The sequence below is a fragment of the Macaca mulatta genome, chromosome X, assembly GCF_049350105.2.
Source record: "Macaca mulatta isolate MMU2019108-1 chromosome X, T2T-MMU8v2.0, whole genome shotgun sequence".
Lineage (NCBI taxonomy): Eukaryota > Metazoa > Chordata > Mammalia > Primates > Cercopithecidae > Macaca > Macaca mulatta.
In genome coordinates this window covers 10885231-10911816 of record NC_133426.1, presented here as the reverse complement: position 1 = coordinate 10911816, position 26586 = coordinate 10885231, and the positions used below count along the sequence as shown (strand labels likewise).

At 38.2% G+C, this 26586-nt stretch overlaps 2 protein-coding genes across 4 annotated transcripts in view; one reads left to right on the top strand and one right to left on the bottom strand.

Moving 5' to 3' along the window:
* ARHGAP6 (Rho GTPase activating protein 6) overlaps positions 1-26586 on the top strand; it is a 546930-nt gene that overhangs the window by 353768 nt on the left and 166576 nt on the right. The window lies entirely within an intron of this gene.
* Positions 17705-25027, bottom strand: AMELX (amelogenin X-linked). The gene is made up of 7 exons (NM_001098513.2): positions 25006-25027; positions 23606-23671; positions 21628-21675; positions 20313-20354; positions 20180-20221; positions 19484-19909; positions 17705-17847 (listed from the first exon to the last, which is right to left on the bottom strand). The coding sequence occupies exons 2-7, from the start codon at positions 23657-23659 to the stop codon at positions 17842-17844; spliced, it is 618 nt and encodes a 205-aa protein (NP_001091983.1). The 5' UTR covers positions 23660-23671; positions 25006-25027; the 3' UTR covers positions 17705-17841.

The following is a 26586-nucleotide window of genomic DNA, read 5'->3' as shown; positions in this document are numbered from 1 at the left end:
AAATACTTCCTTTTGCTTTTAACACAAGATGTAATATGACTTGTCATGCTCAGGATTTGTATTGAAGTGGATAATGGCACTTTCCCTAATATTTGGAGGCAGAGGACTTGATCCTCTTTTGAAGGCCTTCCTTTGAAGATAAACATAGACATTGGTTTTAGCTTAATTCTTCTTCCCTAAAATTACTTCCTGCTCTAAAATTCTGTAATTCCATAACAAGAGTGTATAAGCAATAATTATAAAATAGGAAAATGAGCCATTCTACTTGCCATCCTTCATGTAAAGCTGCACTATGGAATCCTGATCTAAGGTGGGGCTGGGGTCATTTCTCCAAGCAGTATGATGCCCTGGAAGAAAGCAATGTACAGTGGTCTGTGATGCTAGACCTTGGATCACTTTGATGCCCTTGGCTTGTAATAAAAGCAAAATCCATTTAAACTAGCTTAAATAGGAATTTTAGAGGCTTATGTCACCAAAATCAATAAGTATGTTGGGTTTCATCCAGTGACATGATCTTTTTCCTGCAGTGCTCTTCATTTTATGTCTCTCTAAGTGTCACCTCTAGGCTGATAGCAAGAGAACCTATGGCAGTTTGGGGAAAAATATGACAATGTCTAAGCTAGTGTTTCTCAACTATGGGTGACCACCCCAGGGGACATCTGGCAAAGTCTGGAAACATTTTTGGTTGCCACAAGTGGAGAGGTGCTACCGGCATCAAGTGAGTAAAAGCCAGGGATCCTTCTAAACATCCTCAGTTTGCAGGACAGCTCCACAAGAGAGAATGATCCAACCCAAAATGTCAATAGTGCTGGGTAACTCTGGCATAGAAGAAGAAAGGTTTCCTTTGCCTATAACTCTCACTTACATTCTAGGAAACATTTCCAAAGGCTTCCAGCCACATTTCCCTCACATGCTGCTGCCTACAGTATAGAAGGCTTTAGGCCTGGGTTCTGAGATCAATCATGGGCAGGGAACAGTGTTACCAAGATCAGCTCACTGAGCCCCCAAATGCACGTGGAATGTCCATGCTATACACTATCTACCAAAACAATAAATGCCCATCATATAATAGTACTATTTTGTTATTAGCAAGAGAGGGGAATTCAGGCATCATTACTATTCAGCCCTAAAAAAAGAAGGAATTCCTGTTATTTGCAACAACATGGATGAATCTGGAGGACATTGTGTTAAATGAAATAAGCCAGGCACAGAAAGCAAAGACAAATACTGCACTTTCTCACTTACATGTGGAATCTAAAAAAGTTGAACTCATAGGTGCAGAGACTAAAATGGTGCTTTCCAGAACGTGGGGGTGGGGCTGGGGGTTGGAGAGATGTTGGTCAAAGGATACAAAATTTTACTTAGACAAAAGAAATAAGTTCAAGAGATCTATTGTACAACAGGGTTACTATAATTAATAGCAATGTATTTTATTTTGAAAATCACTAACAGTAGATTTTAAGTATTCTCACCACAAAAAGTGATAGCTATGTAGGTAATGCATATGTTAATTAGTTCAATGACGTCATTTCACAATTGGATATGTATGTCAGGACATCATCTTGTACACAATAAATATGTACAATTTCTGTTTGTTAATTTTTTAAAAATCCTGTGAACTGCTGAAGAATAAACATACTCTCCATAGCAATTTAAATCCTTTCTGTGGGATTTGGGGAAGTGTTTCTTCACCTGTATTTTTTTCTGGGTTATCTGCATTAATATCTTTCTAGAAAAGGGTATGACTGGAAGTGGCTTATTGACAATCTGGATTTTCCCAAGAGAAATTACCTTCAACCAGGAGAGATGACTACTTTAAAGAAGGGCTTTGCAGAACCTGTGTCTTTACTGAGTCATTCGCAATCCAAGTGAGAGATGATGTTAGCTTGGACCAAGATGGAACCATTGAAATTATGAGAAGAGAGGTCAGATTCTGACATATTTTGAAGGCATAGCCAACAAGAATTACTAACAGATTGACTATGGATTATGAAATGGACCCATTGGTGATACAGAGTAGAAGTTTTGGCCTGATCTACTGGAAAAATTGAGTTGCTATTGACTTAAATGGGGAATACTATAGAGAAGAATATTGAGAAGAAGTTGAAGAACTCAGGGAATTCAAGAAAAAAATGTCCTAGTTGGAGATGTAAAGTAGGTAACTATCAGTGCATAGATGTCATTCAAAGATATAAGGTTGTTAAAATCACCAAAGAGGAATTGCAGATGAAAAATAAAGGAGATCCAAGAACAGAGCCATGGTGAATTCCAACATTATGTTACATTCAGAGAGGTGATAGACACTCAAGAGAGTGTGGCATCCACAAAGCTTAGTGTCACATTTGTTAATTGACGTCAAAAACATGGCTGGTTGTTTTGTTTTTGTTTTTAACTTAAACTCTTTCAAATTCTGGAACTTGGGTTTCTTTCCCTAAAAGAGAAAAAAACAGCCTTCTTTGTCTTTTGAGTAAGCCAGGAAGCCTCTTCCTGCCGTCAATTATTAATTTTCTTAACATTATCCACTTGTCATCTAAAACAGGGGTTCCCGACTCCCAGGCCGCAGACCAGTACCAGTCCATGGCCTATTAAAAATGGGACCGCATAGCAGGAGGTGAGCAGCGAGTGAGTGAGCATTACTGCCGGTGCTCCGCCGCCCGCCAGATCAGTGGTGGCATTCATTAGAGTCTCATAAGCGCACGAACCCTATTGTGAACTGTGCAGGTGAGGGATCTAGGTTGCAAGCTCTTTATGAGAATATAACTAATGCCTGATTATCTGAAGTGGAACAGTTTCATGCGGAAACCATCCCTGCTGCACTGTCTGTGGAAAAATTGTCTTCCACAAAACCGGTCCCTGGTGCCAAAAAAGGTTGGGGTCAGCTAATCTAATTTTTTAATTTTTTTTTAATTTTTTTTTTTTTTTTTTTTTTTTTTTTTTGAGACGGAGTCTCACTCTGTCACCCAGGCTGGAGTGCAGTGGCTGGATCTCAGCTCACTGCAAGCTCCGCCTCCCGGGTTCAAGTGATTCTCCTGCCTCAGCCTCCCTAGTAGCTGGGACAACAGGCGCCCACCACCTCGCCCGGCTAGTTTTTTGTATTTTTTAGTAGAGACGGGGTTTCACTGTGTTAGCCAGGATGGTCTCGATCTCCTGTCCTTGTGATCCGCGCGTCTCGGCCTCCCAAAGTGCTGGGATTACAGGCTTGAGCCACCACGCCTGGCCTCAGCTAATCTAAAACATAGCCAAGCTATGGGCTAAGGAACTTACCTTGCTTTTTTTTCCATCTGGGCAAATGGTTCATCCTGCCCCTCCAGGGTGAGAAATGCCTGTCCCTTCTCTCAATCTGTACATGCAGGCTAACAAAATATATTTTTCAGAGATGATTTATTTCACCAGAACGATTATTGATAATTTGCATTTATGGACACTTGGTGATCTTATCAATATTTTTATGTTTTCTGTTTTTTAACTTTTAAGTTCAGGGGTACAAGTGAAGGTTTGTTACATAGGTAAACCTGTATCATGCGGTTTTGTTCTACAGATTATTTCCTTACCCGGGTATTAATCCTAGTACCCATTAGTTATTTTTCCTGATCCTGTCCCTCCTCCCACCCTCTACCTTCTGAGAGGTCCCCAGTGTGTGTTGTTCCCCTCCATGTGTCCATGTTTTCTCATCATTTAGCTCCCACTTATAAGTGAGAACACTCAGTATTTAGTTTTTTCTGTTCCTGTGTTAGTTTGCTAAGGATATATATCATGGAATACCATGCAGCCATAAAAAAGAATGAGATCATATATTTTGTGGGGACATGGATGGAGGTGGAGGCCATTATCCTTAGCAAAATGTTTTCCCTTTTTGTGGGACATTATCTTGAATTTCTCAGAATTCAACCACAAGTTTAAAGAGTGAACACTGGATATCTATTGTAAATTTTTCTAAAATAACATACACCTAGCTATGAGAAAAATAGTTTTCAAATTTTATTTTGCATAAGAGTTTCTTGGAAAGTTTCTTAAAATGCAGATTTCTTGACCTCAGAAGTTCTGTTGTGATCAATTTGGGACTGGACTCCAGCTGGTCCATTTCATCCATCCCACACCATTATCTGATTACAGGGCAGAGGATCCACAAGCCATTCAGGAGCTCATACAGATTTCTGCAAGCTGAAAAGGAAATTATTGACTTCCAAAGTAATGATGTAAATACTTACCTATATATATATAAACATAGCAACTACCAATTTCATTGTCAATTAGTATTTTTTAACAATCTCATCACATGTAAAAACAATTTGTAATGTACATTTTGTTCTCTTAATAAGTATTCCTGAACACGCACAATAATTACTTTAAAAATCACAGCCAAATGAGAATCCAATGAATTACTTATTGCCAAATCATGTCAAAATCAAAATTGTAAAAATTCTTGATAATATAAGGAGATGAACCTCAAAAGTAAGTGCTTAAAATAGCTCAGAGTTCCCGGAACTCTACTTTTGACAAAAAGCAACCCCAGGTGACTCTATATTTGATCTTTTGCCCACACTTGGAGAATCTAAGGTCTATGTGGGGATGCTTCATATCACCAAAGCATACTTGTCTTCCTTCAGTCATTTATCAAAATTCTCAGCACCTAAATCTAGCATCTTAGCATGATGCTATATTATAAAAATACAGTGATAAACAATCTTTCTAATTGTGAAGCCTCTAGCCCAGTAAGAGAGGCAGCCAACAGACAAATGCACAAACAAGTAAAATCAATTATAGTTTGAGATAAGTGCTAAGAAGAAAATCAACAGTGTGTTGAGATCAAGAAGCCAGGAAACATTAACATCAGATTGGGGAAGTCAAGGAAGACTTTTTGAGCAGATGATATTTAAGCAGAAACCCGAAAAAGGAGGAGCCAACCCTGTGACTGACGCCTTAGGAAAGCAGTTAGTTCAAGCACAGGAAACAGCACAGGCAGAAACCCCTAATCAGGACCCAGCTTTCCTTGTCCATGAGTGTTTGAAGAACAGGAGGAAAGAGAGGAGGCATGAAAGGTGAGGCTAAGGAAGTTGGTCCAGATCCTTTGACATAAGCAGGTTCTATGTGGATGGATTTTATTCTAAGTGCAATGGAAGCCCATTGATGATCTTTGCTTGCCTGTTTGTTATTTTTTAAAGGTTGGATATGGTGTGGTACTTTGTGTAGCAGTTGAACACATAACTCTGGAGCCAGACTGCCCAGGCAGGAATTCTGGCTTTGCCTCTTAGAGGCAGAGTAAAGTTGAGCATGTTCCAATGTCTCTTTACTCAGTTCTTCATTGTAAAATAGAAGTAATAACAGTACCTACCTCATAAGGTTGTTTAGCAGATTTAATAAATATGTGATATGCTCTATATATGTCTCAAAATGAATAATTGTCTTTAAGAAGATTACTGTTATTTCCCCCATGAACAAATTGAGTAAGGACAAGAGCAGATGGCTAGGTTGTCTAGAAGGCTGCTAAATTTGTTTGGGAGAAATATGATGGGGGCTGGAATTGGAGTGATGAAAGTGAAGATGGAGAGGAAGGGTCAGATTCCTGATTTATTTTGGATGCAGAGTTGACAGAAGTTGGTAATAGATTAAAAGTAGAACATGCGGTGAAGAGAAGAATAAAGAAAATGACTTAGTTCCTAGCTCAACTAATTGGGTGGATAAAAATAATCATAATCATAATCATCATCATCATCATCATCATCATCCACAATAACGTTGATTAAGCGAGTGCTGCATACCAGGCAGGCTTTGTGATAAATGCTTTATAAACACCTCTAAAGATGTGGGAGGGTAGGATACCAAAACATTTACCAGAAGAGAAAGTCAAGAGTTCATTAGTGGATAAGGGAAGTTTGAGATGACCCTGAGACACCAGGTAGAAGGGTCAAGAAGGCAGCTGGATAATTGGGTCCATAAAACACAAAGATGATTGATTTGGAGATAATATTTGAGAGTTCTGAACGTTGCAATGGGATTTACCACCATGTCTTTTTTGTATAATGGCTTGGGCTGTTACAATAATGTTTTTATCTTTTTGGGTCTAATTCTTTTTAGTTCAAGACCTGCTTTGTAAAAACCTTAGTGTTAATTGAATTTTCAGTCAGTTCTCCGTAGTGTAAAATAAAGTATTGCATTAACATTTCTGACTCTTGAAACAACTCTACCGAACTAAACTACTTAATCTGAAGTTTGTGTTGTGTTGTGTGTGAAACATTTCCTCATCAAAATTCAAAGAAACTTTAGTTCAAGTTATGGCCTGAAATCAACAGAATTATATTAATTCATATGGATATAGAAAATCATTTATTTACAGTATTTAAATTGACATTTAAACAGTTTTTCCAATCCCACACAGTTAGTGGCATAAGGTCTTGAGAAAGCATGAAACATTTTTTTATCAGCCTCATATTTCGTTGAGCTTGCCAAACACAGTTCATTTTCCATAGAAATTTGCAAACCTGAGTAGTGGCCAAATTTTCGGAGTCGCTGAATGTAAGCCAATGAATAAAATTGTTAAACCCTTTGATTTCCCCCCACTTTTTTCCCTTAAAAAGTAACATAGCATGGCATGTGCCTGAGTTTTATTTTTTGACATCTATTACCCACAACACTCGAGTGTGTTTCAGAATCAGCCTGTATGGACATTTCAGTACAAAATGAACACAGCTGGCCCTTTGGGGAACATTCATTTGCAGCTTTGTTATCCTTAGACAGGAAGCCTTCTCCTCCACACTTCCATCGACATTTTTCAGAAGGCAATGGCATCAACCTTTAAAAATGGATACTTTCAAGGGTTTAAAGGTTCAGATTTTTAAGACAAACCCAGAATAAGCAAAAGTTACATATTGGCCAAAAATGTGACTCCAGAAACTGTGTGTTGTAGCAAATCTTTCTTTTGAGACTTTTGTCCTGTTAGCAGAATGCACTGATCGAACTAAACCTTGAGCATGACACAGGATAGAACTAGTTATTATTAAGAAAATAACGTTCAAGGGCATTTGTCCATTGTACCCAGGAATAGTTTGGAAAGATGAAGGATATGGAAACAAGCAAAAAAGAAGAAGAAATAAAATTAATAATTAAAATGTCAGTAACTCTAATGTATTTCTCTTAGTGGATGATAAAATTACATAAGAATGTCAACCTTTAACCCAATGACCACAGTGGCAGTCTCTTCATTGGACTGCTTCCTTCATTGACATCACCTTCTAATTTCATTTTTACTTATAATAGTGAAAATGCACAATGGCCCCTAGAGGCAATACCCTAATTTTTTTGTTTAAGTGCTCAAAAAAGTATATCCTTTCCCTGCAAAAAAGGCAGAGGGTCACAATTTATTACTGAATTTCAGTTATGAAAAACCCACTGAAGTGTGAGAGTCCATTGTGCTTCAGTTGCATTTAATCTCTTTGGAGATGCCAACTACCTGATACATAAGAGCAACTGTAAGTTCCAAAAAAACTCTCACAGATAGGAACCATAGACATGGAGAGAAGGGAGCCACTACTCAGAAATGAAGGAGTCGAGGAGGAGTGGGGCTGAACCATGAAGCCAGAACAGAATTTTTGTCAGTGGCCTAGAAGCAAAGCTGAGAAGAAGGGTCTGAATGTGCTGAGGACCAGTGGTTGTAGCTCCACACTGAGATGGAAGCCTCCTCTCACTGTAGCTTCTGCCAAACCACACAGGTAAATTTGCAGGAGTAATGGTGACCTCCGAAGAGCCTGGTGTAATTGGGGAATGATTGTTGCAAGGGAATAAGAGCCAGTATTTCCTTTGGTCTTTTGTGTCTGGCATTTTTCACTCAGTATAATGTCCCCCAGGTTCATCCATGTTGTAGTATTTATCAGTACTTCATTCTTTTTTGTGGCTGAATAATATTCTATTGTAGGGATATGACACGTTTTGTTTATTCCTTCATCTGTTGATGGATTATTTGGGTTGTTTTGACTGTTTGACTATTATGAATAATGCTGTTATGAACATTCATATGCAAGTTTTTGTGTAGACTTACGTGTTTTTCATGTCCGTATTTCTTGAGTATATAACTAAAAGTTGAATTGCTGAGTATAATGGCAAATGTATGTTTAACATTTGGAGAAACATTCTCACCAGCAGTATGTAAGGGCTCCACATCTTTACCAACACTTTTTTTTAAAGCTATCCTAGTGGGCATGATGTGATAGCTCACTGTGATTTTTTTGTTTTGTTTTGTTTTGTTTTTTTGGTTTTTTTGGGGTTTGTTTGTTTGTTTTGAGATAGGGTCTCACTCTGTCACTTAGGTTGGAATGCAGCGGCACAATCACAGCTCATTTCAGCCTCGACCTTCCTGGGCTCAGGTGATCTTCCCACTTCAGCCTCCCAAGTAGCAGGAACTACGGGCATGCACCACCACACCAGGCTATTTTTTTCTTTTTTTGTATTTTGTGTACAGACAAGGTTTTGCCATATTGCACAGGTTGATCTTGAACTCCTGAGCTCAAGTGATCTGCCCGTCTTGGCCTCTCAAAATGCTGGGATTACCGGCATGAGCCTCACTGTGATTTTGATTTGCATTTCCCCGATGGCTAATGATATCAAGCATCTTTTCATATGCTTATCAGCCATTTGTATATCTTCTTCCGAGAAGTATTTATTCAGATTTTTTTTCTTATTTTCAATTAGGTTGTCTTTTTATTATTGAATTGTAAGAGTTCTTCAGATTCTGGATACAAGTCTCTCATCAGATATGTGAGTGAGCATTTTATTCAAATGATTTGTTCCTCCAGCATTCATACTGCATTTCTACAATCTACTGTAAGCTGGCATATGTCTATCTCATTTATCTCAACTTTTTAACTTTTACACTTTTCTTCCTAGTGGATGCTTGGGGGCTCTCAGCCTTCTGTGCCTAGGGAGGACTTTCAGAACTAAGAGCTCCCCAGGGTGTCTGACTCAGAGGATCACAGTGACCCAAGGCTCTCTCCCTCCGAGAGCCTCTAGTTGTGCATTCCAGACAGGAAGGCTGCCCAGCCAGCTCCTCTAGCGCTTTGAGCAGTGTCCCTCCCTGCCTCCTGTCTCCTTCTCTGTTCCCACACTGCACAGGGGCTCTGCGTTGGGAGCATGGGGGCTCGCTACTGCCTAGAGCTGCTGCTATTGCTGAGATGTAAGAACCCTGGAGAGGTAAGAAGATAGGGTGTGTGTATTTCAGGCTCCGTGTTTCATGCCTACTGCTAGAAGCAAGATAGGACCCAAGCCAGGAAGAAATGAAAGATTCCATGGAGTAATAATCCCAGAGCAGCATCTGGAAAAGGTGAATATAGGCAGGAAAGGAGAGAAGCAATAGCATTGAAGGGATTTGCTCAGTGTGTCCTGGCACTTGAGTCTCTTTTAACATCAAAGCTCAGGTGGTTCAAATGAGAGTCAGACTATCTCTGCCTGTTGCCTTAAGAGTAAATTCAGAGTCTTCAAACCAGGCTTATTGGAATATTACATACCCTTGCCAAGACATTTACATTTTTATTGAAAGTTCAGAGCAAATCGTAGTAGGGACCCACCATTTTTTCTGCACCATTCCTTTTGGCTATTTTCTCAGTATTTGAAAACCAATGGAATTTGACTTTAACATGCACATTGGCTTATAATGTTACTGTTGCATAGGTCTTAGTGATCTTCCAGTCCAGTGTTTTTGTGCTAGAGGTAAGGAAACTGAAGTTCAGAGTGAATCAGGCATTGCCAGGGTCACCAGACTAATCCAGGACAGAACTGAGCCAAAACATCATTGCTATGGAGCCTCTCTTTGGGTCTCAATCGTTGGGTACTATATAATGACTGATGATTGGGGACAAGGGCATAGGTTGCCCTTTTCCTTAGTATGATGAAGGATCAGGATTCTATAACATTGATAAGTGATTAGGGTATTAATATGGAACCACAAAATGTGGTTCAACTCTGTCCTGTGGCCGCTCCATACAGCAAAGACAGATGGCTGGTTCAGAAAACTGGTTTTGTTGTTTTCATACAACAAAGGTAGCATCTGGTGCAAGTTTTATTTTTTTTAATGATTCCAGTGTCTTGTTTTTAATGATTTAATAGAAAGAACCTTAAAACTTATCTTTTCAGAAAATTTAGAATGTTACCAAAGTGTTCACAGAGTCTAATTAAATACTCGGTGGTTTCATATAGCTACAAGTAAAAGCTGCTTTGAATCCTTCCTAAACTCATATTGGTTTATTTGGTGAATTGTGTTTTAACATCAAGAAAGTAAGATCGTTGGCTTTTCTGCAGAATGGTGATCTATTACCTTAAACAATGTGGTCAGACCACATCAATTCACTTGCAGATTTCTTCCTCTCTCTATCATGTGCACATGCCACCATAGGTATAAACTAATTTAAATATATATGAATTATTTAGTTTGTTAAATCCAAGTTGCTTTTGAAGAAAATTTGCTGCTCTTAGATTATGATTATTTACAGTTTGTTGAGTGATTTCGTTTTGTAGGCATAGACTTTTTATTGTGATTCTGATTATTTATAGTAATAGCAATTATCAAATAAACTAATGTGGTGATTACAGATTTTTGGATATCTATTACTATTTATTGGGAACATTTTTTTCACTACCAGAATGGGCGAAAAAAGCCACAAAAGCAGTAAATCCCATTGCTTTCCAAGTGTCATTGTAAATCCTGCTGATAAAAACTGCACATTTTAGCAATGTTTAATAAGCACTTTAAAAATTGACAACTGTCTTAAACAGATTTTGAAGTTGCTCCATTGTACCTATTTCCAGATTAAGAAAAATCATTTGTAGAAACCAAGTTGATCCTAAGTTCCTAGTCACGGGGAGAAGATGGGATTTTGTAAACCTGCAGAGCCTGAATTTGTTATTGCATGCAGCTGTGCAAATTTGCAAACATTTCCTTCCCTAGTTAGGACCCTATGGAAGGAGCCAGTTTGGACTACTGCCTTGATAGCTAACATTTGTAGAGGCTGCAATGCAGGAAGCTACTGGGATATTTGAACTTTGTCATCTATTTTAATCTGGGCATTAGATGCCAGGTAGAGAGAGTATGCAAGTCAATTACTTCTATTTCAATGTCGTGGTAGGGATATATCAGTAGCTTTATTATTCTGGTCATTCTCAGTGAATTTCAGAATGCTGCTTAAAATGGGCTTTCTGTATGTGTTGAGCGTGTGTTCAGTGGGATGTCTGAGAAGGAAGATAGAGGAGGGCTAAGGCCTGGGTCTCCTAAAACACATGATTATTTTATTGACCTAATCAGTGAGAGAAAGACAAAGCCTTCTGGTTTCTACAAGCACTGTACTTTCATTTATTTGTTTTCATTCCATCCTTTGGAACTAGAGAAGGCATGAGGACTATCCATGAGCAGGTTCACACTCAAAGCTGGGATAGATGGTCTTACCCTGGTTGCTATGGCAATGTTGTCCTAGCATAGGGGATACTTGCCCATGTTTGTTGCTGTCTCCTCTCTATCTTTGGCAGTTTAGCACAAGAGGCAACCCCCTCATGCAACTACAAAGCATTTATTGAGTTAGGGATTCTTCATTTTGAGTTACAGTTTGCTCTCTAGTATATTTTTGGGAGGACAAATGGGCAGGAAAAATTAAGTCACAGAAGGAGACAAGCTTCATCACTCTAATGGAGTTGAATTTACATTTGCCATTAAAAATAGCTATAGGTTATTTAATTAGAATCCTAGAGGCAGATAACGAATTAGTTTATCTTTCAAATGGTACTCATAAAAGATGGGGCAGTGTGTGTGTGTGTGTATGTGTGTGTGTGTTTAAAAGAGCCTAATTTCTTGTTAAAATTTAAAGTTCAAACAACCCCTTATTTGTAAATTGGTGATAGAGACAATTCTATAATGTTGTGATAATTAAATGAGCTAATACATGTCATGTGCTTAGAATAGTGCCTGAAATATAATGAGCCCAGTAAATGTTCAGTATTATTATTATCATTACTTTTATATTACAGCATCCTGGGTGTTTAATGCTAATGATGGCTCATTGAGCAGATATTAAACATACTAACCGATTTCCAAGTATTTTTCTAAATCTGCCTCAAGGAGCTCCCCAGCTAGTGGGGAGACAAAAAGTAGAAAGAAGCAGTTGTTTGAAAGAGAGGCATGGTCAACATATCCTGGGAAACCTCTGAGCCTGTGCACTCCAGCCCTGTGGACCAGCAAGAGAGGTTTCTAGAAGAGGTGGCATTGAGATGATGGTCATTGATGGCTGCTCCCAGATGTGTGGATATGGGAGCAAGGAGACAGGGGAACCTCACTTCCAGGAGTGCCAGCCAACGTAGAGCAGTGAGAGAAGATTTCTGTAAGAGGTGGCATTGAGGTGACGGTCACTGATGGCTGCTCCCGGATGTTTGGGATACAGCAGCAAGGAGGCAGGGAGATCCTCACTTCAGAAGTGCCTTGAGTTGGTTATTTGGACAGATAGGGTGTTCGATGGCCTGGGTCTGTCAGATATTCTCAGCTGCCCAAGGTCGGTGCTTAATTATCTCCTCTCTTTACAATACACTGCTTTATAATCTCCATGGCTGTAGGGGTTTTATTCCATAACAATTTTGTAGCAAAAACTTCTTAATCGAATCATTCTTTTGGAAAGTGGTGGTTCTGAAAATCATGAGAATTAAGGCATCTTAAATTACTGCCCACTTTATAGATGGAACCACTAATTTCTCATTATTCTGCCAGATCCAAGCAAATCTCAGAACAGAATTTGTCCCAGACTAATTGAATAACCTTGAATTCAGTAGTTATACTCATGGCTAAATTGATTATTTTTCTCCTCTTTATCACTCAGACACAATCACTTTTAGAGGTTCTTCAGACTGATTTACAATTAACTCCTTAGCACATCTTTGGAAGGTCAAATAAGCAGGAAAAATTAACTCACAGGAGACAAGCTTCTTTGTAACCTCCCAAGAAACAAATAACAAACTCACTTCTAAGTAAGTTCTGAAGAAGCAAATAACTATTCTAACATCTGTCGGATGGTTTTTAAAAAATATGTTTTAATTTACTTTTTATTTTATAGATATAGAGGGTAGACATACTTTCTTACGTGGATATATTGTATAGTGGTGAAATCTGGACTTTTAACAGGATAGTTTTGATTTAGAGACATTAGCTGACTTAATCACCGGACAACACTTTCTTTATTTTGCAAATTCTCCTTAACACCCCTACCACTCCCCGAGCTGTTTTGATTTGTTTAGCTCCCTGTTGTGACTCCAGACATTGCCAAAGGTCCCCTAGGAGACACAACTATACCTGGTTAAGAACCACTCATCTAGAGGAAAGCGGTTTGGTAAAGGCCGGGTGCAGTGACTCACGCCTGTGATCCCAGCACTTTGGGTGGCTGAGGCGGGCGGATCACGAGGTCAGGAGATCAAGACAATTCTGGCCAACATGGTGAAACCCTGTCTCTACTAAAATACAAAAAATTAGCCGGGCATGCTGGTGCCCGGCTGTAGTCCCAGCTACTCAGGAGGCTGAGGCAGGGGAATCGCTTGAACCCGGGAGGCAGTGATTGCAGTGAGCCGAGATTGCGCCACTGCACTCCAGCCTGGCGACAGAGCGAGACTCTGTCTCAAAAAAAAAAAAAAAAAAAGAAAGAAAGAAAGAAAGAAAGAAAGAAAGAAAAATCCTTATAAAATGGAATTAGCTGAACTGTGCCAATGCCAGAGTGACAAGGGAAGGGTCTGAGTTGGGAGTCACTGTACACAAAGGCTCAGCCCTAGAAAGAAGGTAAAAGGAAGACATGCAGAGAGAGGTGGTCTCAAGTTCTAGCCTCCATCTAGCGGAGTGCCCCTATGACACTTGCCTGGTGTTGCTCTCCTGTTACCCTCAGAGTGGTGAATTGAGGATGAAGGCTTGTCTTGGAGGCAGCAAAGAACAGTGTCTGGGGATATCAGGTAGGAGAAGGCAAAGATCATTGAAGGGTTGGGTCGCAATCAGATCAGGTGGCTACATTGTCAGAGTGATGCACTGATAAATGACAGACATGGGCCGGGCACGGTGGCTCACACCTGTAATCCTAGCACTTTGGGAGGCTGAGGTGGGCAGATCACTTGAGGTCAGGAGTTCAAGACCAATCTGGCCAACATGGTGAAAACCCGTTTCTACTAAAAATACAAAAATTAGCTGGGTGTGGTTGCTCACTCTTGTAATCCCAGTTACTTGGGAGGCTGAGGCTAGAGGATCGCTTGAACCCAGGAGGTGGAAGTTGCAGTGAGCCAAGATCATACCACTGCTCTCCAGCCTGGGTGACAGAGCTAGACTCTGTCTCAAAAAAAAAAAAAAAAAAAAAAGACAAACATGATGTACTTCAGTGCCTGTGGCATCAAAAACTTCTATGTCATATCTAAATTTTGTATCACTCCTGCTTCCAACTGGGTAGTGTTCTCTTTGGGAGTCTACAGAGGCAGGACAAAGTTCTCTTTCTCATCATAAGAATTGTAGCCAACATTTATTGAGCTTAGGACTCATTAACATGAAAAGACTCAGAGCATGATATTAGTACATTTTATAGACGGGTGTACTGAGCCATAGAGAGGCCAAAAAAATTGTCCAAGTTTCCACAGCAGATAGGCAGTGGTCATGACTGTGAATCAAATGGTTTGGTTATGGAGGCTGCACCCCCTACCACCACACTGGAAAGCCATCTTTGTGCTTCTGTAGACACTAAACTGACACCCCCAGAGCCTGCATGTTCCATGGCCAAATATGAAGCATGGAAAATTATTTGGAGAGGCAAACAAAATTTGGCTGTTCGAAGGAATTGAGATTTTAGTATTGTTCATTTTTTAAATTAAAAGTAAAGTGAATTCTGGGTGCTATGGTGTTTTTTGTTGACCATAGGACAATGATATTTGCAAATGGGATTTATTGATTTAGATTTTGTGATAGAGGATTCAAGTGTGATTTATTGAGGTAAATGTTTTGAACCCAAATGATCGCTCCTTTCTTCTCTCTTCAACTCCTCACGATTCCCAGCCCAATCTTATTCCTCCATAATTATTTATCATCTGGAAGAGTCAGGTGTTTCAAATGAGGCCAGCATGGACTTTTCCCAACAGGGATGTATTTTTTAGTATCTAAATGTCAGCCTATGGCCCTTGCTGATAAGGCTCCAGATCAAATAGGGGCAAAAGGAATTGAAAGCCAAATCGCAAAAATAAGTAAAAACTCCAGCTAACAAGAATTTCACAACAGACATAAGCTGATGACTATTTTATTAAAGCAATGTGGAGTACTACTAAATGCTACTGTGTTCTGGAAATGTAGGAAATTGGTTGAAGTCATTTTTCTCTTGTTAGTCTCATGTTAAGCTGTTCATAGCAGGATCTCTTGGGTTATTTTTTCTCAATTAATACAGTTGTCTACTAATTTATTTTCTTTTTAAAAGTCTTGGCCTTAAACTCAATTTTGGTAGTTTCAGCTATTGTTTACTACCAAAGGAAGAACTTCAGATTTAGAGAAAAGTCTGTATTTTTATTTTGTGTGGAATTGAGAAAGGAGGTGGTAAACTTGACATTGCTTGCAAATGAAATGCACAGCTTGATCATTTTTTTCTTGATATAATTTTTGTTTTGGAAGAACTGTAGTATGTCTTGGTGGTGATAATGAATACCACAACCACATAATCATTCTCTAAATGATTGTAATGGAAAGAAGTTTTATTTAAAATTTCAAGTTACTCAAATGGCACATGTCTCCACATGTGTCTTTTTACTACAGGTAAACCCAGAAGGCATGCGTGATTATGGGTATGTGAGTGTGTGTAACATGAATGTGTGCCTGCCTCTATGTTATGTTGCACTATTAGTTTGAACCACAAAATAGAAAAGAATGTAAATATCTTCTGAAGTCTGGATACACCTGAACTCTGGATTTATCTGTTCTAAATGAAAACTAGAGGAGAAACCATTTTAGTATGTGAAGTTTGGCCTGAGGAAAAGAATGGCACATCTACAGTTCTTAGAAAATTCTCATACAAGATCAGGATTACTGGCATGCTTGGGGAACAACTTGCTGTGGGTAGTTGAGATTTTCAGTTTCAACCAGCAAATCTGTTTTGTTTCATCTTTTGTTTAAAATATTTGAATTAATAAGAATTATTTTTCAACTTCAAGAAGTAGTACATAGAGCAATGCTGTCTGATAAAACTGAGTGGTGATGGAAATATTCTGTATCTCTGTTGTCCAGTATGGTAGCCATTAGCCTCATGTGACTACTTAGCACTTAAAATGTGTCTACTATGACTAAGGAATTGAATTTTAAGTTTTATTTAATTTTAATTTATTTACATTTAAATAGCCACATAGGACAGGGCTACCATATTTGACAGTGCAAGTATAGAGTATAATTACCAGTTAATGCATGTCTCTGGTTTGAAACATTCCACTGTATTATCACACTGCATATCTGAATTTTGATTTGGAAACTGTGGCTGAATGCTGGGATAGATTCCAGCTCTGCCAACAGGAAAGGAGTGGTGAGGAAAGCTATTGGACAGCTAGCCAAGGATATTTGCCATGTTTGCCAGAGTATTTTGACTGTACTTCTGTCATAGTATTAATACCATTTGGACTTTTTAATCGTTATTTGTGGGCTTATTTTATCCGTTTGGTAGATTCTAGATTCTTTAAGGATGGGGCCTTACTATTTTCACCAGCACATGGAATAGTGCCTTGCCCTAGAGTGTGCTTAATAAATATTGACTCAATTGATTAGAAGTGGTCCATGCCAATTAAGCTTTTCTACCTTTAAAAAATTGAATCTAAATTCTTTAAAATCAAGTTATTTGTTTGAATATTGACACCCTCCCAGTAAAGTTATGTTTATTCATTCCAGAAAATGATTAAGTGGCCTTAATCATAAAGGTACTGGAATAAAGTTACCATGGGTTTGTGTAATATAAACCCTGCAAAGACTGTTTACAATTCTGTGTGGGTGTAAGAAGAAAAAAGGATTCAAATATAAATATGAGTGGGAAAGAAAACTTGTTTTGAGTCCATTTTATGCATTTGTTAACATTTTGAAGACTATGCAGTACAATTTATCATCTTAAAGTTATGAGGTGAAAGAAATTACTTGTATTTAAAATCACTGCAATTCTCTATTTGAAGCTCCATTGATAACATTTTTTGGGGAAAACAAATTACTTGAATAACTTTAAATTCAGTACATTATTATGCATATCACATAATTTCATTTAAAAATCTTTTTCCATAGAGTGAGATCAAAAGACCAGATTTCGATTGCCAATGTGGTGTGAAGTATAAAGCCAGTGTTCCATGTCCTAATTTGTTTCATAATATAAACATTCTTCAAAAGTTTATATTTTTTAATGTAAAGAATTTTTCATATAAACTTCCCTTCATTTGGTTCAGGTTTTAGTTATTGTACATGTTCATAAATTTTCATTTTATCAACTGTTTTAACTGATGTTTAAACTTCATTTTTTAAAAAAGATTTGAGATAGTATAATTTAAATTTTCTCTAAAAATAAATATATTCCTTATTTGCTTGCCAAATGGTGAATTTGTATGACTAAATGAGCAGTTCCTACCTTATTCAAGAATACTCATTCATAATATATCGTCTCAAATGATAGGAAAATTTAAGTTTCATTGAACACAAAGACATGAATGATTTTTAATGCATTTTATTGTCTGCTAATGGTACTTTTTTAGTTACAGAATTTGCTAAGTAAAGTGATTATAAGCAAAAATCATTGTGTTCTTGTGTCATTCCTGAAAGCAACTGAAGTATTCATTCCCCTCTCATATTCTGATCTTTTAATCCTGAAAAAAATAGCAAAAGAACAGTTAAAATAATTTACAAATGTTCCTAGTGAGTACCATTTACTATAACATGTCTGGCTTCAGTTTTGTCAAAACAATGTACAACCATTTAAGCTGAACTCTGTAATTTCCAAAGTTTCTTTGTTATTTCGTTGTCATTAGATATTAGGTGTCCATGAGGACTGCTTCCACCTTCAGGACACTTAAAGCCTATTATTTTATAACAAAATAACAATTGCTACCTTTTCGGGGAGTACTTCTTGCATGCCAGGCTCCAAGCTTATCATGCTATTTTATTTTCCATAAAATTAACTCTAAGAAGCTATCAATGTTTATACTCAAATTTTACACAAAAAGAAACTGAGTTTTAAAGAGTTCAAACTGTCTTCCCAAAGTCACCTTTCCATAAATAGCTTTGTCAAGATGTGAGCACATTATAAACTTCATGGTGTTAATTATTAATAAAGAGATAAATAAATGCATTTTCTATGTACAGAGAAAACATGTGCCTTAGACTAAAATAGTCAATGATAGGCGCCAGATTACTTGGGATTCAATCAATTTTCAAAAAATTCTGCCCCATATTTTCCATAAACATGCTCACAATTATGAAGCCATTTATGACATATATTATGATTTTTTTAATTCAGAAACTACGATATTTATAATTGGATAGAGGCTTGAAAATAATCTGATTTTGTCATTTTCCCCCATTTAAAAGAAAATAAAACACCCATACATTTGAAGTGACTTTCACAATACTGCCTTCTCTTTGAGGGCAAAGCCACAACTGGAACCTATGTGTCCTAGCTTCTTATCCTGGTCATTTCCACCTCACTTCTCTCTTCTTCTCAGTGGCAAATCATCATAACATGTATAAATTGGAATTACAGTTGGATACATATACATGATAGGATCACATAATCTCGTATACATAGAAGTAAGACTTTATGGAGGTAGATTAAGGTTGTTTTGTTGACTATTCCCATTCATTTGTAAGAGCTACCTGTAATGGAAGATTTCGTGCTAAATTGCAGTAACTTCTTGCTAAAAGCTTAATCATCTGTAGAATCCCAGTACAGAAAAGGAATCTAACAGTATGTTTAGTTTAGCCTCCTCCAAGTTAGATTGAAAACTACTGGAAATGGGGAATCTTCCTGTAGGTTTTTGAAGAGATTTCCTGTCTACCTTTTGTAACCTGTTCAGATATTTGCACTCTCAAAATTACCTGCTCCCTCTTTTCTTAAGCCTTCAGTGCAACTCTAGCCTATTCTTGCTAGTCAAACCTTGAAATATAAGGAAAACTGATATTCCCTTATACTGTTGCCTTTAACATTCATGGGGTTTAGTAATATATATTTCTATTAATGGGTTTTGGTAATATATATTCTGGTAGAAATTCAGTAATAGTAAAATTGAAACCTACCATAAAAACTGTGGTCTTAATTACCAAGCCATTTAGATGAATTTGTTTTTAATATAAAGGTATAGCATATTGCTTGGACTAATAGAATTATAGACTTGTAACTACTACAACTCTAGACCCTTGGTTGTCAGAGACCTTAGAACTCTGGGACCTATTTTGCTGCACCATTTTAACAGGATTTGCATTGTAGTGGCTTCAAAATATACTCACCACTTCCTCCCGCTTGGTCTTGTCCGTTGATGGCCAAGCTTCCAGAGTCAGATCAGGAAGCATGGGAGGCAGGGGCTGCATGGGGAACATCGGAGGCAGAGGTGGCTGTGGCGGCAGGGGCTGCATGGGGTGCACAGGTGGCTGGGGCTGCATGGGCTGGTGAGGCTGTGGCTGAACAGGCTGGGGCTGGTAGGGCTGCTGGGCGGGCGGAGGGAGGTTTGGCTGGTGGTGTTGGGTTGGAGTCATGGAGTGTTGGCCAGGAACGGGCATCATTGGTTGCTGGGGGAGCACGGGCTGCTGAGCTGGCACCACTGGGATGTGGTGATGAGGCTGCAGGGTGTGAGTCGGGGGGTGCTGTTGGGACAGCACGGGGATGATTTGGTGGTGCAGCCATCCACCCATGGGCTCGTAACCATAGGAAGGGTACTGGTGAGAAACAGAGAGGCAGGTTTACCATTGGCTCAGGTGACTCCAACCAGAGAAGCAGCAGTGTTTTCTTTGCCATTATGGCTATAGGAGTATTTTATTCATTTTTCCTTTGCAAAAATTTGTAACTGTGTACACAGATATGATTTTTTACAAACTAAATTTCCCATTAATGTCTGTATGTGGAGTAGACATGATATTTCACTTAATATGGGAATTTTAATGCATGCCTAATATTTTCAGGGAATAAAGAACAAAATATCTACATACCGGTGGCCTTATGCTCTGGTACCACTTCAAAGGGGTAAGCACCTTAAGAGAAAAAGATATTAGAACCCATTTGATTTAATTTACTTTCATCCAATATAGAAACTCACTGATGCAGTATGAAATATAGACTCACTAATGCAGTCCTGTCAACATTGATAGCCTGAGAATGTGAGTTCTACAAAAGAAAGAAGAAGGTAAACATTTTTCGGGTGCTTCCTGTGTGTCAGGCACTGTGTTTACATCCATCACACACATTCTTCATCTTTTCTCATATGCTAGGAGGCAAGTATTATTACTCTCACTTTTTAGATAAGATCATGGGGAATTAAAGAGGTTCATTAACTTGACTGAGGTGACAAAAGGAGTAAATCTGTTTAATTCCGTAATTCCTGCTTTTCATTGTAAGAGCAAAACAAACACAAAATTATGACATAATAATATGACATGATGTTAATTTCATTTTTTTCTTTGATGTCACAATGGGAAAAAGAGAGGTGCAAACACTGTCCCTCATCCTGGAAACACAGATTTACTCATCAGATGTGTCAATCTTTTACGCTTAACAGAAAATCTTGCCTCAAATTCTTATTAACATTTGTCTTCAGCTTTTATAAGTAAATAAACTCACAGATTGTTACCTGAACCTGTGAGAAAAGTAAGAATTTTATTCCTTTCTGAACAGTATATATACTTGGTTAGACTTAGGTTTGAGGATTCTTCATACAGTAATATGACATTTAATTGATACAAAAAAATTAGTAAACTTGCTCATATTATACTTGACAAAGTACTTTTCATATTCATTAAGTATATTATTCTCCAAACAATATTTTGATATATGGTTATTATAATTATTTCCTTTCTCCACATGAGGAAACCAGGGTTCCAGAAAGAGGAAATGATTTGCCCAAAGTCACACAGTTAGTAAGAGGTTGAGGAGAACCTCAAACCCAATGTCCAAAACTCATGCATTCCATTGTTCTGCAGAGTCTCTCCTATACCACTTAGTCACTAATATTTCAGCAGAGCCAAATGAGAGACACACATAGAGTGTGACTATCTTAGAATCAGGAGTTTTTGAGCTGGAAAGAGTCTTAAATAACATCTTACCTAATCCTTACATTTTACTAGCTGGGATAGAACCAAGCTGGTCAGAGTTGACTTTTTGCCCTATCATGGAGCCTCCCTGAGTGGTGGTTCATGATGGGTAAGCTTACGGCCATATTTAGGAGGAGAGACTGAGTCAGAGTGGCCAGGCAGGAGGCTGCTGGGACGACACAGGCTTGAGGCCAACCATCAGAGCTTAAACTGGGAAGCTGGTGGTAGGAACTGTAAAATCAGGACCACTTGAGAAACATCTGGGATAAAGAATCAACACACTATTCTTTACAGAGCCCAGGGCATTGTTAACGCAAACAATGGTCAAAATTAGTAAAGAGAAAAATTACCTCATAGCTGAAGTTGATATAACCAGGGTGCCCAGGATGAGGTGGTAGCTTTTATAGGGAGGAGAGGAGGAGAATAGAAAGAGAGAGGAAAGGAGAGAGTGAAGGAAGAGAAGAGAGAGGAAGAGATTAAGTCAGTATGCAATTGTTCACATTAAAGGAGACTGAAGCTACTTTTAAAAATCTATATAGTACAGAATATACTTGAGGTCTGTTTTTAGTTTGAACAAATGTGCTGTGTAGATGAGGAGACCTCTTATTTTAAAGAGGTCCAAAACAGCTATATGACTGTTCCTGGGGTTATAGTCTTATGGTTGGAGACCTGGAAGCAGAAACCAGCACACATTTATTCTCCAGTGATCTTTGGACAACATCCCACCCCCACGCCCAGTGTTTTCGATGAATCCTACCCTATCCTGCCCAACAGTTTACTTGCTGATAAAACTCATCCCATATTGGGGAGAGAAGTGTGCTTCTTTTACACAATAAAGAAATATCAACAAGGAGAGAATTGTCTCACAAATGTTCCCTTGTAGATCAGGAGTTGGTCAAGTACTTTACGTTCAAAGGGATTTCTCATAATTGACATGCAAAGTAAACAACACATCCATACAACAAAAGAAGCCACAAAAGAAACCACAAGGTGGGAATTATTGATAAATGCCAGAACAAGATGGGTGGAGCAAAGTGGAAACATTATAAATCGCATGGAAAATGAAAGAGTTCATTTATGATGTTTAAGCCAATCTTTTTTTATTATTCTGCCAATGGTTTTATGGCAGAAAAATTTTAAAGTTAAAAATAAAAGGCCACCTGAATGATGATCTGAATCAGGACTGTCTATCCTCTCAAAACTGGGGGCCAAGTGTCTGGTGCCTGTATTGTGGAACTCTGGTTGTTCCTGGGGTCCAGGGAGGAGAGACAGTCATGCAGAAAATCTCCCTCAGACATTGGCCTCATTTAGGATTGGCTCTATTATATTCTTTAAAAATGCTCACATTTCATAGGAAGGTTTATTCACTCTCATCTGGATGTGAATGGTTTTAGTCAGGTTGTATGCCCTCTTGATCAATACCAGCTTAGAGAGTGGGAAAAGGGCTGAATTTGTAAGGCAGGGACCCCTGAAGAAACTAGGAATCGCTACAATTCAGGATTTCAGGAAGTCAGAGCACAGAATCTTGGTTTTCTGGGTGAGAGAGGAAGAGAGGAGGCAGGCGTGCAAGCTTGCTGGCTTCTGGTTGTATCAACTGCTCTTTATTCCACCAAAAAGCAGATGCAGCCTGCTTGGCATGCATGTGATCTAAGTTCTCTGTCCTTATGCACCTGTGTCCAGACAGAGTGGGTCTAATGTCCTGATCTTTAATACATTTGAATATAAAATATATCACTATGTATTGGGTGTAGGCAGGATCCCAGGCAACCACAAAAAAAGCCATGTACTTATCAGATGTACCCAAAGAGGTGGGGCCTCTGAGAACAGGAAGATGGCTCAAAAAGTGGATTCCTAGCACAAAAGTCTTACCCCTTGAGGGGTAACAGCAGCAATATATGGAGGGCAGGAAGAGATTTGGAAACCTGAGAGGAATTGGGTTTTAGACAAAACTGGCATCTCTGTAATATTTGTCCAAAGCTGGTTAAGCACTTTCTGTGGAGACCTTTCAAGGGTCTCCTCCAAAAGCTTCCTCCATCTAGATGGGTGGTGATATTTACAAGCTAACAGTTCCAACAGAATCTCCTGGGGTGCTTATAAAAATGCGGAGTCCTGGGCCCCAGCCCAGCTGTACCATATCAGAATTTTTGGTAGAGGCATTTGAGAATCTGTCTTTTTAAAACAAGCTCCTGAAGTGTTTCTTCAACCCGGAGACGTATGAAGACATCTGATCTCATACTGTTTTAAACCCTAATTTCACCAACTGTGGGCAGATTTTTATTTTCAAGCTTGTGAAATTGGACAGACTTATGCAAGGGGTGTTTTACTCACAGGCATGGCAAAAGCTGCTCCCAGGAGGCAGGCAAATAAAATCCAGGTCCCCATTTCTTGATGGTTCTGAAATGTAAATCAACATCCACTTTTCTTATCTCTTCTGAAACATGGATGTAATGAATGCTCCATAAAACACACGTAATCTACATTAGTCTATTGCTAGTAAGAAGGATGGAGCCATTCTTTGTGAATTTACTTCAGTCATATGTGATTTCCAGCTCTCAGCCTGTTTCATTGTTTGTAGAGTCACAATAGTGACAAAGATGCATTTAATTTAGGTTGAGGGCTGAACAAGTTACAGGGACATGAATGATCTATCCTCATATGACTTTGCATGCCATTTTCCTATGCCCATACAGCCCATAGTCATAGAAGCTAAATGATATTTATAATTAATGATTAACAGAATAAAGTTGGCTCTAAAGGTTGGGAAGATCATCAAAGTGCACAGTATTTTATAATTTTAGAACAAGGAGGCACGGAAATGTCTCCTGCACAGTCTACCTGGGTACTGCTACTGTTAAAAGCAAGGACTAATCATTTGAGAAAATATGTTAATTTTCCAAGATAGTAGATTTTAGTTCCAGAAGTTCCTATCTATAGAACTTCAGGCAAGACCCTCCAGTAACATCTCTGAGCTCCAGATTGTGGAGCAAAAGATGTGGCTGAACTAACAGGAGAGGATAGTACTAATTTTATGTGATTTTTCAATGAATTTTGAATACTTTCTGCCTCAGAGGTTTCATTTTCTTTCAATGGAATCTTCGTTTTGTTTGATGTTTCTCTGTAATTATTCTATAAATAAGACCCTTGGGACATTAATCAAAACAGGTCATTCTAAAATGTGCACATTGATTTGTGGCACAAATTATTGACTAACTTGGAAAACTGTCAGAAGAAAGACCTTAAATTTTGTATAGGAAGTGAATATTACATGTAATTATGCTGCCTATGAAAAGTACACTGATTTCCTAACTCCTAAATTTGTTGTTGTTTTTTCTTTGTCTGGGTTAATGAGAAAAATCACTTCATTGATGGTTCTATTTTATGTAATTAAATAGAAAGCTTTTCAAAGTAGTAGATCACAGCCTGTGAAAGTATTATTTTTACTTTAAGTGATAATTAACTAAAATAAATATTTTACTGTGAAATGTGGCCCAAGAAAGAGCTTTGGAATTAAACAAGCACTTTGTTGCATTATAAAGTAAAAAAAAAAAAAAAAAAAAAAAATTATTTCGGTAATCAGAGTCTAATTTAATTATGGGCCAACTAAAAAGTAACTATTGATGGCATATAGTATTAGAAATGTAGAATACATTTGTATCTTTTAAAAGAAATTCAGAGAAAGAAATAAGCACAATAAAAAGGATATCAAATTATAAATAAAATCCACATACCTTTGAATGTATTCAGTGCAAGTTTCTGTTTGAAACTCAGGGATGCTTGATCCTTTAGATTTCTTCCAACTATGAGCTCAATTTATATCATTCATGGCATCTATAACAACCAATCCGGTTTCTAAAGGAAAAATGTGTTGAGTATAACTAAAAATCCCTGTATCATGATTTTTTAGAAGCTATGATCAGACATAAGGCTGTATGTTGTGATTAGTGCATATGGAATCTTTCATTACGGGCAATAATAGGTTTAACAGGCAAAGAGTTTCATCAGGCTATTTTGAAGTCAGCAAATTAGTTGACTGCACATGTTGATATATTCAGATTTATTTTTAAGAAGCTCCTCTGCCGTCGTCTTTTCCTCGGTTCTAGCAAACAACATTGTTCTTTACAAAAATCAAGCTAGGTGGTTGAGATTCTCTAGTGTAATCTGGATATCCTCCAGGATTTTTGCAGCCCTTTCAGATCAGGAGAAATTGATTCAAATTCCCATTTGGGTAAAAACCCAAAGCTCTCTCTAGTATCTCTCTGAGGAATTACAATTTTGGGATCACCACTGCTCTACTTTCTGCTTCCATTGAAGGTATTTTTCTCTGTTCCCTGTGGCTGCTCCTTTATCACCACTCTGGTGTCCACCAAAACAGGGGACAAAGCCCCTTCTCGTCCCCATCCTGAAACCGATCTACCATAAAAACAATCAGGAACTTAAGGTTCTTGCAGTAGCAAAACTTTTACTGATGATCTATACTACAAGGCAAGGAGTGCACACCAGACAGCACATTTAAAAATAAATTTTGTTTTTTACAAACAAACTCATGTCACAGGGGATGTTGTCCTTTCCCTCCCATCTCACGGAGCAACTTGGCCTCTCAGTATGGCCTCCCTTCTTTGCTCACATCCTTCTGGCCCAATCCCACTTTCTCATACAGGCAAATCCAAATTCCTCTCTATTTTCCAGAGCCTCTTAACTGTCTGGCTAGCTACTTTGTTTCCATGTTCTCAGCAGCCTCTCCTTTCCCTAAGCAATAACCAAAGCTATTCACTTTCTAAAAGAAACTCTGATCATATACCTATTAAATTCATGTGTGGTTTACCCCTCTACCTTGGTATAACACATGGGTTTTTTTCTTTTATTCTGGAATTTGATTAGATTGATCTAATTGAGCAAATTTGTAATTAGTGACAGGAGCTAACTGACGAGTCGTCCATCAATATTAGATCAACAAAGGAGGTACTGAATATCTACCCAGATACAGTTGATGCTATACCTGGATCTCTTTGAATACTCAAGTAATATTTATAAAGTTTGTACATATACATATATGTTTATATGTATATATACAAATTACTTAGCCTGTCTGAGCCTCAATTTCCTGATATGTAGAATGGGAATAATAACAGAACCTAGCTCAGGGAATTAGTGTGAAAAGTAGATGACCGACATCTCTGGGGAAATGGAAGACTATTTATTACTCTCCCCAACCCTGTCAGCTGGCATACAGTAAATGTTAAAAGAATGCTAATAAACAAGATTCCAAGATGATCTTTGGGGATAAATCAGTAGGGATGAACATTGCAAAG